The 18,277-nt window shown below is 41.5% G+C and overlaps 1 protein-coding gene across 1 annotated transcript in view; it reads right to left on the reverse strand.

Annotated features, from left to right (window-relative positions):
* Positions 1–3,764: 3,764 nt before the first annotated feature.
* The window catches only part of cacng2b (calcium channel, voltage-dependent, gamma subunit 2b), a 65,256-nt gene continuing 50,743 nt past the window's right edge, over positions 3,765–18,277 (reverse strand). Inside the window, exons 3-4 of the mRNA XM_085162132.1 lie at positions 9,458–9,598; positions 3,765–6,014 (exon numbers count right to left, since the gene is read on the reverse strand). Coding sequence (XP_085018258.1) covers positions 5,482–6,014; positions 9,458–9,598 — 674 coding nt within the window. The 3' untranslated portion in view covers positions 3,765–5,481. The remainder of the gene's footprint in view (positions 6,015–9,457; positions 9,599–18,277) is intronic.

Genomic DNA, 18,277 nt, shown 5'->3' on the forward strand with positions numbered 1-18,277 from the left:
AAGGTCTGAGTGTGCTTTGGGACCCGAGGACTTGATTTGAGCTACATTTCACTGCAGTGCTCCTCATCCAACAGAGTTTTGTATTCATGACACAGCCTGAGCACAGGGCGGAGAGTTCCAACTCATATCTTACACCTACTCTGGCTGTTTTTCTGTTTCTGTCGCACTTTTCCTGCAGATCAGCTTTCTGCCTGTCTGGTGGCTTACTCTCTGAAAAACCTGTTTCCATTTGCTTAACACCTGTAGTTTTTAAAGTCGCTGCTGCTCTTTTACAATTTATATTTGTCTCATGCCACAGCAGACCAAGAAGATCAACGCCAGGCACAAATCTGTGCAGGTTTATTAAATTGACACACCAAAGTATGCAATAATTATAAAAATATTCTAACTCACAATCTTATCGTTTGATTTAATTCGAGGTGAACTGACCTCAACCTTGATTTCTCTTCTTTTTGCTTTTTTCGGTCTGTGTGCAGGCTTGAATCTAAGCATGGTTTGTTCTATAGCCTCTAACCGTCCATGACCTAAAAAGCTTACTAATTGCAGGTGAGGGAGGACACAGCAGCTGTTCCCCCAGATCTGCTTCCCTTACAATAATCAGCTACCGTGCCTCTGAGCTTATCTGCGTCACCACGAAATTTTTTGGTTGTTTGTCTTTTATTTCATTATCTTCCATTTGAGGTGCCATTTGTTAAAATAGCAGTCATTGCATTTGCATTCTTAAACAATTAAGGAAACCTCCAGGCAGTATTGTAAGAATTGTAATATTACATTTGAGATAACCATTAACATTCATAACTTCCCCCCCCATTTTGTTGTACAAAGCAGTCCAACAGATGTTTTGTAAATCCTTACCAGAGTTGCACAAATAGTAAAATGGCCAACAAATACTAGCTTAAAGTCCTCAGGCGAAAAAATAACAAAAAACAGTCATTTGTAGCAATGTGTGAAACTGGCAGTCGTCTCATATCACAATAAAATTGCTCCCAGCCAGTAAGAGTGCAATACTGTGGAAAAAAATTGCAACCAACCCTCAAACCAAGTCATTTTGTTCTTGAAACAGACCTGAAAAATAACAGAAAGTTCTCAATTGAGCAAAGCGAATAAAGGTAGGTAGTAGTAGGTTCAAAGGTAAAGATTTAAGAGGCCTGACACAAGACCTCATTTGATCCATCTACTGTCCACTGAAGCCTCATCAGAAATGGTCCTAGTGGAAGGTTAACTTTCAAGGAGCCATTATCAATATCAGTGGGGCAACAGTGATTGTCTACAGCAGGGGTCCCCAATCCCAGTCCGCGAGGGCCGGTGTCCCTGCAGGTTTTAGATCTCACCCTAGGTCAATACACCTGAATCACATCATTAGTTAATTACCAGGCCTCTGGAGAACTTCAAGACATGTTGAGAAGGTAATTTATCCATTTAAATCAGCTGTGATGGATCAAGGACACATCTAAAACCTGCAGGGACACCGGCCCTCGTGGACTGGGATTGGGGACCTCTGGTCTACAGCCATCTGTAAAACATGGCAAAGGCTCTGTCATGGTTTGGGGCTGCATTTCAGCCATTGGTGTTGAGGATCTTGTCAAGATGAATAGAATTATAAATGCAGAAATGTACTGTCAGATTTTGAGCCACCATGCAGTTCCATCTGGAAAGTATCTGACTGGCAGCAGCCTCATTTCTCCCCACAACATGATCGAAAACACACTGCCAGTGCTTTAAAAGCACACCAGGACAGAAAAACACTCAATGGAAGACTCTCAGTCAGCCATGGATTGGCCTCTCCGGAGCCTGGACCTCAACATTATTTTAAAATGATTGTGCAATCATCTTGACAGACAACAGAACGAAAGACAGCCAACATCCGAAGAAGAGCTCTGAATGCCCTTATAGAAGCCTAGAGAACTATTCCTGAATTCTACTTAAAGAAGGAAAAAGGTGGTTATACCAGATACTGGATTTGTGCAAACTCTAGAGAGCAGATCTGAAAGATGAGGGAATGATGTAAAGTCTGCCTACTCCTAGTCAAAACGCCCCCTTCCTCTAAGCATTTGATTATAGGGGTTATTTTAGGGGTTGTTGGTTTTCTCCCTCTAATATTAAAGGGTCTTTACCTTACAGTATAAAGTACCTTGATGGCTTTTGTTGTGGAATGATTCTATAAATATATTTAAAATCTTTCTAGACTCTGTTGTGAATCTTAGAAGGATGTCAACAAAATTTAGCCTCCAATATATTCATGGTGCAAATGCTCTGTGGAAGATTTATGTTCCCTGCACTTTGGCGAGGTCACCAAGTTCAAATTTTGTGATGAAGAAAAATCATTATGTACCTCCGGTCCAGACGGGGGCAGCGTGTTGCTGTTTGAATGGAGCAGAACTGCTACTCCACTCCCTTTACTCTTTCCTCCTTCCCTCCCTCCCCCGCTCGCTCACTGCTCTTCAGTGATCTCAGCAGTACTGCAGAGAGACATGCCAGCCACTTTGATCATCACACCGGGGGAGGAGAGAGAGTGGGACGGAGGAAAGAGAGGGACAGACAGCGCATGATGCAGACTTTAATGCAACATGCAGGACATCGAGGCTGATTTAAGAATTTGAGATTTATTCCAGAGCTCGTGAAAACGGCAGGACAGACAGCTGACGAAGAGCTGACAGCAACAGAGAAAAAAGAATGACAGAAAGAGGGATACTGAAGAGTTCTGTGAATGAGTGACTAAGAAGGCAAAGTTAAAGTGAATGAATGAAAGTGACTGAGTATCACCTGAGCCACTGTGAGCCAAACTGCTAGGATTGGCTGTTCCAGCTGAACCAGCTTTAACCATTTGGAAGTGTTTCACTCATGGCAGTAGGATCTCATCTCTATGTAGAGGCACTCCCTACAGTTTTCAGAACAATAAATGTCAGATTTAATTAGCTGATTTTATTTAGATTAGAGTTAGTGGCCCAATAGTTACGTGACGCACGTGTGTCACGAAGCGGCCATTTGCCCACTTTTGCATTGCTCTGTACCTTATCAAAGAAGGTGACATTTCATCTAATGCTTAAACAAGCGGTGAATATCAAATCTATGAAGTGTCTTTTAGATGTTACACCTTAGATTTATAAGTCATTTGTGGGAAAGGACACATTGTAGCAATGTCCTTCATTAGCAGTACAGCTAACATCAGTGATGCATCTATAATGTCAAGTAAGTAAATAACACATCCTTGAACATTAATGTTCTCATCTATCACATACTTAAATACCACATCATGAAAAAACAAAACTTCTGGGCTCATTTTCTTTTTAGCTCTTCTGGCTGAAAGACTCATGCAGTGGTGAGGCATCCGTGCAAACTTCCACAGAACGATCACCAGTGCTGGGCATAATGTGTTCCAAAGTAATGCATTACTGTAGTCCCAAAATATTTTTCAGTAATGCAGTAATGTGACGTTAGTGCATTACTGTTACTGTACTAAATGTATTAATATTTATTAATTACGTTATGGTTACAATTATGCATTACAAAGGTTATTTACACACCATGGCTACAAGGGAAATAAATCAAACAAAAATGCAGAAACAACTGAAGTATGGTGTATCTGCTTAGTCAGCATGCTAACACAAAGCTAGCCATAAACCCAGAGTGATGATAAAGCTGAGTGCATGCTGACCCCCAGCCCAGCAGCCAGAGCCAGATCTTCAGCAGCAGTTGTAGTCTCGGTTTCTACATGTTCATGTTTCACGTTCACGTTAGATCAAATATAATACAACAAAGACTCATTCAGTTCCCTACGGGGGGTTCAATTTTTATTTGTCATCAGGACTTGATGCATCCAAGTTCAGAATCATTCAGTTTTGGCACCTTGAAAGACATTATGTTTTTTTGTTTTTTTGTTTTAATTTGTCATTTACAACAACACAAAGCAAAACCAAAGAACAAGAAAATGAGATAAAGAAAGAGACTAAGGCTGTGTGAAAGTCCAAAGTAATGGAGGAAATAAAATTAAATGAAAAGGCAAGATAAGATTCTCTTCTGTTAAAAAAAAAAGCCTTGATACGTTTTTCAAAGGTTGTTTTTTTTTTTGTTTCAAGCATGATGAGACCCCACCCCAAATAACCCACTCAAAAAGAAAAACAAGATAAAGAAAAGTAGAAATTGACACAGTACTGTAACATTAATTACTACTTTTTTCACTCCCACTGCCCTTACATGGTATCATTGTTCAGTTGTTCAAAACATAGGTTCCTTAAAAGCAGATCGGATGATTTTAGATTAGCATGCATGTAAATTCTTAATTTTTTTTGGAGTCACTTAGCTTCAGCTCACTCGTAGCCATGTTCTCACACGCACTACTTTGTGTCTTTGGCAGTAGTGACGATTCATTGTCCATAGTCATCTGCAAGTTTGCAGAGAGACCATCCATTACCCAGAGTTCTCTCTTCACTCCACCCCTGTATGGGGCAAAAGCAAGAGTGGCCAACTCACATCTAGCTGACCCTGAACAAAGATGGCTGCCAGGGTTTTGGCGGAAGGCCAAACGATTTTGTTGTTGTTGTAAAAGAATGTGATAATGTGTCTAACGCTAACCAATACCAGTTTATCAAGTAGGCTGAAGCCTTTGCCCGTCAAATGAGCCAGTCACAATGAATCCTCCGTCTTGGTTTAGTTTCCATGACGACTCGGTTTAGTTTCATTGTAGGTTACGTTGTTTCTTTCTTTTTTTTCTTTTTTCTTGATATTTTTTGCTTCAGGGAAGTCGAGTCATGATTTATTAACATATATGTTCATATATTTATATATAATCAATACATATATTAACTTATGTGTTTTTTCTTGGTTTTTTCTCTTTTTTTTGCGGCCTGAAATGCTCCCTGCTAAAATCCCGTACCGCAATGGTTCACAGTATTAATGCGAATAAAGAATGAAATCAAGAAGATACAGTAACTAAAGAAAGGAGTAGGGTTTATAAGGGAATTTAGGGTGCGTGTGTTGGGGCGGAGGGGCTTGTGGTATGGTAGTGCGAGGGTTGGTTCATAGGCAGGGCCGTGGGGCCTTTCAATCAGACTGAGGAAGAGTAAAAAATATAAAGTTCGCCTATAAATGGGCAGTTTGGCCCAGCCCACCACTCCACAGTTCCACAGCCCCGAGACAACCACCAACCACCCCAACCCAGCATCATGAATGCCCCCCATCCCCACTCATCTTTCCCCGACCTTCCCCTCAACTCTTTACAAACATGTTCAAAACTTGTTAAACAATGGTTCATGGGAAAATCATGCATGTTTCTTTTTTTATGCAATTTTACTCCATTTCCTTTTTATTAAACAGAAACTCTGTGATTATCTGAGGTGCTGTGGAGCTCTCAGAACTTCCCCTCTGTTGACTACCCCTCGCTCCTCAGTCTTTTGGAGCCCTCTTTCTCTTTCTGTCTCCTTAAGCCACAATCTGTCTTTCCCCCCAGAGTTCCTCTGATTTCTCTTAATGTCTGTGTCATTTTCATACAGGTGTGGTGCGCCGATTGGCGGTGTTGCTATGGCCACCTGAGTCTTTCAGGTCCTTCTGGATGCAGTTGTGGACCTGCAGGAAGTTGTGGTCTCTCTCCGTGGAGTTATAGGTGGCTGTCGGAGTGCCTGTTTGGCCTTTGGGGAGCGTGTACATGGACAGCTCAGTGGAGGGCAGCGTCCCAAAGGCCTTCAGGCCCACTGGCGATGCCTCGCGAGAGTGCGAGGGATCTGTAGAACGGGACGAGGAGCGCGAGCGGCGTCGATAACGGTAGCGGTAGCTTGGGATGCGTGTGATGGCTGCCCCTTGGAGGTAGTCGGCGGCTCGTGCCCCCACACGCAGCTCCCGATGTCGGTCGATGAACATGTGCACAGCCAGCACACCCACCATTTCAGCCATGATGAAGGAGAGGGCGCCAAAGTAGAAGGACCAGCCGTAGGAGTAGCTGTTCTTCTTGGAGTCACTCTTGGAAGGATCCCCAGCATTGGCTGATATGTACACAATGATTCCTATAATGTTGCTCAGGCCTGGGTAAAGAAATGAGGGATGGAGATTAGCCCAAGAGCTAAAATGCAGCCAATCGCAGACAAAGCCACATGTTAAGCACACATTAACCTCAGTATAATGAAATATTCACAGGCATAACACTATGACCACCACCCTAATATTGTGTTGATCCCCCTTTTGCTGCCAAAACAGTCCTGACCCATTGAGGCATGGACTCCACTAGACCCCTGAAGGTGTGCTGTGGTGTCTGGCAGTCCAGACCTATAAGTTTTAAGGTTGAGCCTCCATGGATGGAACTTGTTTGTCCAGCACATCCATTCAATTCAGAACCTCAAACTTACTGTTGTGCTCCTCAAACAACAGGGAATACTGTTTCCATGAAAGTGTGTACATGATCTGAAAATGTTGCCCAAAGCATCACACTGCCTCCGTCCACTTGGCTTCTTCTCATAGTGCACTTTAAAGACAAAATGTTCCCTTACTCCCTAATATATCCTACCCACTAACAGCTGCCACGATGAAGAAATAAGCATCATAATTCACTTCACATGTCACTGGTCATAATGTTATGTCGGTGTATGCAAAGTAAATATGCAAAAACATATATGTTATAAAATAAGGTCAAATTAAGATCATCATATGTCATATTTATATTTTCCTCTTAGAAATCTTACCCTCCTCCACACTTTTCACTGTCTGCTCAGACTGACTACATTTTTGTAACTTTTCTCTGTATGGAGGGCAGCAAGTACTGTATTTAGGACAGCTGGTACCAGCAGCAGCTGAATCGAGTTCAGCATGTACAGTAGGGTCCATAAGTTTTTTGGACTATGCAGCTTTAGTAGTTTTGCCTCTGTACACCATCACTGGAGATTTCAAATCAAACAGTCGACATGTGATTGAAGTGCAGACGTGCGGCTTTAATTTAAGTGGTTTAACAAAAAGGATCACATTAACTGTTTAGGAACTACATTCATTTTTATTCATAGTCCCCATTTTCAGACGTACGTGTAGGTCTTTAATACCGAACATTTTCCCTGAGGGGAAAATCAAACCTCTGAAGGCTTAAAATGACTTATTATGATTTGTCATTATTTTGACACATAGTAGTGTTTCACTGAAAGTACAATGATTCAATAGGCAGTCACAGGGCCTAGAATGACATTTATGATTATTATAAGAAAGCAACCTTTTCATGTTTAATTGAGGCTTCTATGTTGAATTTGTTTACATTTCAACTGCTATTGTTATCCACCAGGAAAGTGGCCAAATAGCTGTCCTTCACATCTGATGGCTGAAGTGGCTGATCAGTGAGCATGGCAGAGAACCATAAATATGCCTCAAATAAATTAGTAAATTATCAATGTGCAATGTGCATCTATGTGCAGCAGCATTAATATGAGTAGAATCAGAGATACTTGAAAGAAAGCATATTCCCAAAAGTGCAGGATTTTTTTTCCCAAACTGGGGCAGGTTCACTTCTATTTCTTATGTCTTATTTGAATGTTTTCATCTGTGCCTCTGTATTTTACCCTCCTCTGTCTCCCCCCAGCCTCCAATGAGCTTCAACTCACATCCTTTGTCAGGCTCTCTGTTATCTCCCTTTCTGTATTTTCATCATCATACAAGAGGATTCTGGGTGTGTGTAGCCAGAAATAGACACAGACATGGACAGACAGCCAGAGAGACAAACAAGACGAATACAAAGCTAAACGATGAAAACAGTTCTGCACAAAGACATAGAGCAGCAGTCCGAGGTGTGAGGACTTTGTAGGCCTGATTGAGATGGATCAGAGAAAAAGTATCAGGGACACCTTATTTTTAGAGTGTAATCCCAGTGGCCTCCTCTTAGCCTAGCAACAGGGTGAGAGAGTCAGACGCAGACAGTGAGAAAGAGAGAGAAAGAGACAGAACTGCATCTCTCACTTCTGACTTGGAGGGGAACTAGTTATCTAGTGCAGCACAGTAGGCCATGGCCTAGAACCATGCACAGCCACACACACATACAAATTTAAGAAAAATTCTGTGGCAAAATGGCAACTTGCACTATCTTTGTCTTGTGTCGGATGCGGTGCTGTATAACGCAGTGCAACTGGACTCTAGAGCAGTGCAGACATGTTCTCTGGAGTGACGAATCACACTTCTCCGTCTGGCATTCTGATAGACGAGCATGGGTTTGGCGGTTGTCAGGAGAATGGTACTTATCTGACTGTGCCAACTGCAAAGTTTGGTGGAGGGGGGATTATGGTGTTGGGAGTTGGGCTCTGTCCCTTAGTTCCAATGAAAGGAACTCTTAATGCTTCAGCATATCAGGACATTTTGGACAATTTCATGCTGCCAACTTCATGGGAACAGTTTGAGGATGGCTCCTTTCTGTTCTAATATGACTGCACATCAGTGCACAAAGCAAGGTCCAAGAATAAGCAAATTTGGTCTGGAAGAACTTGAATGACCTGACCCCAAACCGACAGAACACCTTTAGGGTGATTTAGAGCTTAGACTGTGAGCCAGGGCTTCTTTTCCCACACCAATGTCTGACCTCACAAATGTGCTTCTGGAAGAATTATCAAAAATTCCCATAAACTCCTAAACCTTGTGGAAAGTTTTCCCAGAAGAGTTGAAGCTGTTATTGCTGCAACGGGTCAACATCATATTAACCCCTATGAATTTAGAATGGGATGTTACCCAAGTTTAGATGTGCGAACAAATACTTTTGGCCATATATATAAATATGGACATATGTTCACACTTAAGTGTTTCAGATCATTAAACAAATTTAAACAGAAGTTTCAAAATGAAGGTGTTTATTATTAAGAGGGAAACAATCCAAACCTACTTGGTCCTGTGTGAAAAAGTCATTGCCCCCTAAACCTAATAATTGGTTGGTCCACCCTAAGCAGCAGCAACTGCAATCAAGCATTTGTGATCACGGGCAATGAATCTTTTACAGCCCTGTGGAGGAATTACGGCCCACTCATCTTTGAAGAATTGTTGTAATTCAGCCACATTGGAGGGTTTTTGAGCATGAACCACCTTTTTAAGATCATGCCACAGCATCTCAATCTGATTCAGGTAAGTCTTCCTATTGTTTTTCTTAAGCCATTGAGAGGCCAGTGTGTTTTCACTTTCAATCACTTTCCTAGTAGTAAAGTAAATCATACCCCTGTATAATCTATATATCTATTATTTTTCACAGTGGTAACATAAAATCATCAAGTCCAACAGAAACCTTTCTTAATATTTGCTTAATATGCTCCCCTTCCCTTTTCTCCCAGTATATCAGTATAGTTTTTAACTTACGCTGGCTCTTTGGTCAGCTTCATTTTCATCTGCCTCTTCATACATCCACAAAGATTTTACCTCCTCTAACTTGCTTCTTCTTGATGTTTACCTCCATCTACTCACCCACTTTGACTGTTATATCTCCCGGTAAGTCTGCCTGTTTTCCTATTTCCCTTAATACCTGCAGAGACGAAGAGGATGCCGGCGCTGAGGATGATGTTATGCCGTGACTTGTAGAACTCGCTTGCGGCGATGCACAGCCCCCCCATGAAGAGCAGGATCACACTCAGGATGGGGAAGATACTAGAGGCTCGTACGGCACCTGCACACATGCATCAAGGCAAAAAATAGTTACCATAATTGTCATCGGTGGACACGCTGACATTAGTTCCTTGTATGGCACGAGATATGAGCAAATACAAATCTTTTAACCAGAAGCTAACAAAGTATGAAAGGTTTCAGAGAAATAGCTGCTTTCATGCTTTGCTTTTGGACTATTAAACCTCAAACAATGATCATCAGTAACAGAAATTTCCCATTTGTAAAGTTAATCTGAATTTCTTCAGTCTCTTTCAGTAGCAACGCTGCACTTGACAGCACAACAGGAAATACTTTTAACAACTTAAACCCCTTTTTTATGTAATAAAAACTTCATCTAGGTCTCGTGTTCTTCAGTGACTTTTTCTAAACACTTCTACACCCAGGTTGCAAGACAGGGACTTCCAGTGTGGAAGGGGTTAAGCACCATATCTGCTATCATCCTGTTATGGTATGATGACTTTGAAAACAATTATGCTTAAAGCGGTGTACAACATTTGCTTGCACAAATTTCAGCAGTAGGCCGAATTACCACTTTGGAGTGCCTCGGTACAACTAATCCTTGATATGATCCTAAAGAGGGATCTTTTATTGCCCTGTATATAATATTATTGTTATTACTTTGTTTAACTTCCTTGCCGCTTTTCCTCCTTTTCTATCTGTATCAGATCCTCCAATGGGCATTGTGTCTGTCTCCCTCCATGAATCCCCTCGTCATTCCTTTATCGCCCCATCTCTCTGTATGTGTCTGTCCTCATCAGCTGTCTGTTTGCCATCTGCGTTGCTGATTTCCTGATCGGCCTCAGGGTTGTCATGGCATTGCCGTGGTCATGGAGCCGGTTTCTGAGGAGACCAGTGTCACGATTCTGAAATTTTGATTGTATTTCAGCAAGCTCATTCAGGTTATTTCCGTTCCCCTTGCAGAAAGTGTCCCAATATTCTAAGCTCTGGTTTTCAATGAATCTAGCGTTAAAATCCAGATGTGCGAGACTCTGTGAAGCAAAAACTATTCATATGCTTCTTGTGAAACTACTAGTTGCAGACCTTTGACCTGACTTTACATCCTATGTCTCTCCAAATTATGGTCACAAAGCAAAGGCAAAACAATGCTGGCTGTAATAAACCAGAGTTTGCCTCCATTGCTTTGCTCAAAGGTCCTTAAAATGAACAAAGAGCAGGTCTTGTCTCTGGTATTGTTTCTAATGTCAGTAGCTCCCATATTGGTTTTCTTTTCCCTCCCTCATTTTGTTTTTAATCCTGCATTTCTCTCTCCCTCTAACTCTCTATTGCAGCTGCTCTCTGACCGTTTCATCCACTGAAGCAGATCAAATATTAAGGTGACCTCAGAGTTGGAACTGCACCAAGATTCCCCTCCTCCTCTTCCTCCTACTCTTCTCCCTCCTAGTTGTTTTAACCCCATCACCTCTTCTTCATGTGCTGTCAGTGCAAATCGTCTTCAAGGTGGAAATCCTGCATAACAGGTGCACACTGTACGTACACAAAGACACACACATATTCAAAGAATAGGCAAAGTTGCCTTCTGTCACATTCACTCACAGTCAGGTAAACATGACTTCAGAGGACGTTACACTGAGTTGCACTCCTGGAGAATCAGTCCAGCCTTAACTACTACTAACTACTGCCTGCCCAAGACCCCAGTCACACAGGCCTAGAGACAGGTGGTGACAACCTCTCAACCACTGGTTGCTAGGGAACAAAATGAGTATTCCCTGACTAGTTGTGAGTGGTTGCTGGGTGTCACTCTGAAACCAACTGCTAAAGCTCCAGTCTTGCAGGTCTACAGATCGGTGACCTGCTGGTAATGACCGGTTACTAGGGAAAAATATATATTCTCCAACCAGTTGGCAAGTGGTTGCTGGAGGTTGCTGATAGTTATTAGTAGAAATTTGTCAAAGTAGTATACAATTCTGCACTGATAATTTTAACAGCTTTGGTCACTAGGACTTTGCCACAATTGCAACTATGTTTCTGTAGACACAAATAACTATTCGATAAGTGACAATGCAAGAAACAGAGAATTTTTGCCCTCAAAGTAAAAACTGTGCTTCTAAAAGAGTTAGGCTGTGTTTGCAAACAAGTTGGCATCTTCCATGCAAACTATGGGCGCCTGCAGCAATCTCTTAGCAGCACTCAGCGGCAACCAGCAACCTCCACCAAACATTTGCCAATTGATTTGGCAATATGGATTTTTCCATAGTGAATGGATGCTGCTAGGGAGTTGCCAACTAGTCACTAAGGGTTACGGCTGGGTCACAGTAATCTTTACAGTGACAACATGAGTAATACCTATACCACACACACACAATTTTGCTTTTGCTGTGAGGACACTTGTTGGCACAATGCGTTCCCTTAGCTCCTCAGTCACCGATAGAGGGACCAGACCACAGTCCGGATTCCGACATAGACCTATTGCTAAATTTTGACAGACTGTTTCTATTTTACTCTGCAAAACTCATTTTCTCATCTTTACATTAGGGTTATTTTAATCTGTTCAGCCTTTTCTTTGTCTTTACAGGAGTCAGTATATGTACAAATCATTCAGAGCACGTGTGAAGACAGACTACTGCAAGAAGCTGAGATGCAGAAGTCCAAAGACAGAAGAACACACTACTAAAGAAAACAACAAGCAGCAGAGATTTGTTTGGGCCAAGGGTCACAAGAAATGGACATTAGACCAGTGGAAATCTGGACAAGTGGTCCTCGGCTTCTGGAAAAGTCTTCTGATAATTCTTTTCACTCCTGTGTCTGAAATCTTGCAGAGCACCTGGAACCTTCTGTAGTTTAGAAATTCTTCTGCAACCGATGCAATCAGTATGTTTTACAATAATAAGGTTGTAAAGGTCTTGAGAGAGCTCACTGGTTTTACCCGTCATGACATGAGACACCTTTTTATAGGCCCTCAGATGGGACTGAACCAGCTGATATTAATTTGGTCTAAGTGGCAGGATTGATTTCCAATTACTGATAGATTTCAGGTGGTGTCATGACTTTCCATGCCTGCTTGTTCAATACTTTTTCTGTTTGTCATTTCTCATTATTAAAATAAAAGGCTGCACTTTGTTATCAGATTGGCATTTTGCTAAGCTACTACGCAGCTACATTAGCTAGCACTATCAAACCTGTCAGGTTTGGCATTGTGGCATACAACATACTTTACAATGACATAAGTGGTTATGTAAATTCTGACACAATGGATTCAGAGAGAAGTATGACATGCTTAAATAAACTTCTTGGTTTTACCCGGTGAGCAAAATTTGACAACACTGACAACATTTTTACATTTTCCAGTTGACTTGATTGAAAGCAGAAAATATATTTTTTTGTATTTTACCACTATGTCTGATTTCGTGTTAATTTGTGCCATAAAAAAGTGAATAACCAGAATTGAGAGAAAGAGCGAGAGCAGGAGTGGGTTTCATCGATAAGGAAGAAAAGAAACAAAGTTGCAGTAAGCATGCTGTGGCACTGCAGGGTTTTTTTTTAACATACACTGCATGTATAATTATAGGATTCAATGAGAATAAAGGGCTAAATAGGGAAAGGAAAAGAAAAAGAAATACAGAGCAGAAAGAGAGGGAAAAGAAGAGAAGAGAGGAGAAGTGCAAAGACTGCAGGCTTTCACTTCTCTGTGAAGCTGCTTTGCCTCCAGCGATCCCTCTCCCTCTGTTTCCCTCCCTGCACCTACACTTTAAGCAGAAGGCAGGGAGTTAAAAAAGGAGAATTTTTAAATGCGCTGGCCTCCAGGCGCACCCTGCCACCAAGCACATCATGGCACAGAGACAGACAGAGAGAGCTGAATTGAGAGTGAATGAGTTTTAGTGTCAGCAGTGTGAGGAGACATACAGTATGGTTTAGTTTCTTTGTTGAACAAGCAAACTCTTTCCCACCTGTTGTGATTTGATCTATCTCAAGGCCAATGTTTCTTATCAAAGTACGCCAAACACCAAAAGTCAAACAGAGCATTACAAAGTCCAACTTTCCAGAAATATCTTCCGTATTTGTTGCACAGAGTATTGTTGTACCAAAATGAATTATCAATTTTATTATACAGTGTTCCAAAAATTTAAGGAAATTTCCCAGAGGTCTTCTATTGGATTTAGGTCATGTAAGCGTGGAGCCCAGTCAAGTCCTTTGACCAACGTTACAGGCAATGTTACAGACAGCGCAACGTTCTTCGTGACTTCTTCAGACCCTTTTACGTCTGGCACATGTGCTCACGGTGAACCTGCTCTCATCTGTGAAATGCACAGGGTGCCAGTGGTCATTAACCTGCTTCCAAATGTCTCAAAACCCAATCCATAGAGGCAGCACACGGCAACCGACAAGAACAAAGGATTTGAGCACTACAGAGCACCTCCAGAAGTCTCATCATATGGACATGTTATGGCTGAGTGCAAGGAAGAGGACTCCCTTACTACATTTATTTATATTATATTATCTGTATAGCACTTTAGAGCACACCTTTTACTTTATTAAAAGCACCTTATCAAGCACTTTATTTAGCAGTGCACTTTAAGCATGGATTTGCACAGTAAAACATTTGCACACAAGAAGTTTAAATATTTATTGACTATTTATTGGGAATTTTAAAATCAGTTGGTAGCCTTATTTCAGATACTGCACAGTTGCTCCTCATCAAGGAATGTGGTGGTTGTCTGTCAGGAGAAAAGAATGGTGATTGAAATTGAGATTAAGGTTTACCAGTAAGGAAAACTAATGCAAGTGTGTGTGAAATCTAGGGATAAAAGTGGTGCAAATAAGTGTAAGATAATGATTACTCACCTTTCTTGCCTGCGTCCTCTTCAAGGTGTTTGGGCAAATGTTTCCCTGGGGGTCCAGACACCATTTAAAGGTTCCGGGAGAGACCATTGGTAAAGAGAGTGTGGTGAATCTTTTTGTGCTTGGGTTTCTGGGTTTTTATAATATTGGGTTTGGTGTAACATTAAAGTGTGAAATATTTATTAATATGTAAATGTGAAATGTATTATGTATTTATTTATTCTTATTGATATATTGTATACTGTGGTGGAAGGTTGGGATTTAATAACTTACCTGAGAGTGGAATAATGGTTAAGTCTGTGACAGCTGAACATATTTAAGGCTGCCAGTTGTCATTAGAGGGTGGATTTTTGTGCTGTGAAGAAGCTCGACAAATTAATTGTTGTAAGGAGAGCTGTATAGAAAATAAATACTTTGTTCCACTACACTTGCCTTGGTCCATCTCACTGTGTTTCCAGCCGCTAAGGGCCGCCCTGTTACACTGAGGAATACAACAGATATTTACTGAAGACAATCAGAAAGCAAATGAAAAATACCAATGAGCAATTTGTTTTCACTGGCTTCCACGTGAGAACAATTGCAGCTGACATTACAGTTTGTGCGTGCCACTGGTGAGGGGATCAACACCTTATTATCTGCACATCTCAGCCTATTTATCTATACCCCCTTACACATGCCGAAGGAGTTCGTGGCTGTCTTAGCTCATAATTGGACGAGAGGCAGTGTACACCCTGAACAGAGCACCTGTGTGCTAATTATCAGCATGAAATTGGTTCGTAATATTGTTTCTACGTTCCCCCGTTGGACCGTGCAACACTATTGGTTTAGTGGTTCGAAATTAGAAGAGTAAGGCTTTGCATTATTGCTGCACATGGAGAAACAATCATTCAGAGGTGGAAGCAGAGAATGGCGATGATCATACTATTGCTGTTGATGCTCCTATACTACACATCAGTCCAGCAGTTGTCAGCTGTGTGACATTTCATCTCACTAAATGAAAAGCTGCATAATATAAGACTTTTTCTCCAGTTTGGATCTCTCATTTGCAGAATCTGCGCATATGAGCAAAGTTAAGCAACACTTTTTGAGACATTAGGTCATTCCTACATCCACACCAGCACAATATGTACTGAGGACTATAATTCAGATGGAATACACAATCAGATGGCAGAGCAGGCACACACACATACACACAAACCAACACATTCGCCTCGTTGCTTTCAAACAGCTTTTCTTTTTCTTTCTATGTATTACACTTTCATCTTCCATTCATTTCCCCAATTGCTTGGCTGGTTCTGCTGCAGTGGTGTGTGTGTGTTTGTGTGTGTGTGTTTGTGTGTGTGTGTGTGTCTCTGGCTGACTTATGGTTTCATTAGCTGCAGCAGAGGAGAGCCTTGTAATTGTGGCTGAATTATAGAGATGGGGGTGGACACCACCATGGGAGCTCCTTGGGTTCACACACACACACACACACCTACACACACACAGAGCTGTGTTATGTGTGTACACATAATCTACAGTTACAGTACAGTTGACCCCCCCCCCCCCCACACACACACACACACCAATTACTTTCTCTCTCTCTCTCTCTCTCTCTCACACACACACACACATACACACACACACGTTAGCTCAGCAGGCTACAAAGTGAACACACTCATCGATCAGCCCACCACCTACTCACTCGCTCATTCTCCAAAGTGGGGTGTTTCCCATACACACTGTACACTAACCATGCTGGAACAATCTGCTCACTTTTTCTGTCTCCCATACACACAGACACAGAGACACACACACACACACACACACACACGCACACACACACACACACACACACACACACACAACTTCGCCCACGTGGGAGAGCCCAGCAGCAAAGAACATGTGGTAGTGGGAACTCAGCAAAACAGCTTCAGGGGAATAACTATCTGTGCGTGTGTGTGTGTGTGTGTTTGTGTGTGTGTGTGTGTGTTTGTGTGTGCGTGTGTGTGTGTGTGTGTGTGTGCGTCCATGCAGGGCTGACGAACGAATCATTTTAGGAAACAAACTGCATTTATTTAAATGGAGAAAGAAGAACAGAATAATGAAAACAAACACCACCCTGCAGATGTGTGTTTGCACGTGCCTGTGTGAGTAGGAGCACGTGTTTGTGTGTGTGTGTGTTTGTGTGTCTGTGTGTGTGCTACACGCACAGGGGGAGCTTGCGCAGCCTGCCAGTCATTATCATGCCGTATTACTCATGTAAATCGTGATATGCCTCCATGTCACAACTCGACCGCCAAAAATAGCTGCAGTGACATCGGTGGGCCTGATGACATCATCAGTGGGTGACGTCACACGTCTCCTAGCATACCGATTCAAAGTATTAGCATTATGTATACGCATTCAACATTCTAATTATAGGAGCTAGAAGGGTTTTCAGTGCAAATCAGGACTCTGAGGGTGTGCGCCCTCTGTACCAAATTTTAGACCTGACTAGTGAGGACATCTATTCAAACTCACTATATTTTGCCTGATCTTCACTTGTTCACCTGGCTTTTTATGCTTTAAAAATTAGTTAAAGGTCATAAGTGTAAAATAACTATATATATATATATTACCTTAAATACTCTATTTTACAGAATTTTGCTCCGCCTCACCCAGCACATTAATGTATTAAAGTACAACCCAACATGTGTGCTTTTTTGTATATGACACATTTTTCTAATCAACAGTTTTACTTGCAGTATTAATTAATAGCAATAACATATAGTTTCTCCTCATACTGTATACTCTAAAATTTGAATTGTTCGGTGTGCTGGGAGGTTTGTGGTGCAGGATTTACAGACTGCAGTTCTGCATGGATGGCTAGAGGGCGTGAGTCCACGTAAAAGCTTCTGTCAAAATCAGTTGAGCTGAGTGTGTTAGAGTAAGAGCCAATGTGTTTTCAATTAGCCAAAATACTAATCTTAGTAACAGTACCTACTATACTGAGCCCAGCTGCTAAAGACGATGTCTTATATCTTTCAGTTGAACTCATTTTGTCCACTACAGAGGATATAATGAAGAGGCTATTTGAGATTTTCTGTTTGTGATGCTAACTTTTGATGCAAACGGTTATATTGATCCAGTTAAACAGCTTACATTATATTTTACTAAATAAATTGTACAGGTAGCTGACTGAATTCAGAATAATTCAGCTTATATTTATGTAGCGCCAAATCACGGCAACCGTCACCTCAAGGTGTTTTATATTGTAAGGTAAAGACCCTGAATTAATTTAGCTACGTGAACACTGCTGCTCTAATAGTGTTAGCTAGCTGGCATTACCTGATTTTCTGTGCTAAGAGGCAGCTGCAGAATAGCTACTCTGAAACCGACTGCTATGAACATTGTTATTATTATTGAGAACAAAATCTGCAACACCTTGTAAAGTGTATTGTTTTTGACAAAGCCAGTCATTGACAAGATCTCATTAGTTTAATATATACATGTAGGAAGCATCTGCCACGCAGACATGGCTAATTCTTGGCCAGTTTGTCGACTTCTAAAAATCTTTCTGATTTGTGCATATCAGGAGTCACAATCTTCCACAATACCAGTAAAAACTGACTTTCATATGTTATTGTTTGCTTTATCTGTAGGTTCCATAACTCCACTACTAGTGCTTAGTTAAGGTTAGGCAGTGGTTTTAATGGTTCTCGGGAGTGTACATTTAGTGAAGGTTCCCATAAATGCACGCAAATGTGTTTGTGGTTGTGTGTGTGTGTGTGTGTGTAACTCTGCCTTGTTCAAGCCAGTTAGGGCCAGTGCTGAGCTGTTAGCCATATCTAATCCCATTCATCGGCTCCATGCATGACACAGCACACATAGACACTTCAAAAGCTTGCACATGCACTGTCTC

This window comes from Neolamprologus multifasciatus, chromosome 6, assembly GCF_963576455.1.
Source record: "Neolamprologus multifasciatus chromosome 6, fNeoMul1.2, whole genome shotgun sequence".
Taxonomy (NCBI): Eukaryota; Metazoa; Chordata; class Actinopteri; order Cichliformes; family Cichlidae; genus Neolamprologus; species Neolamprologus multifasciatus.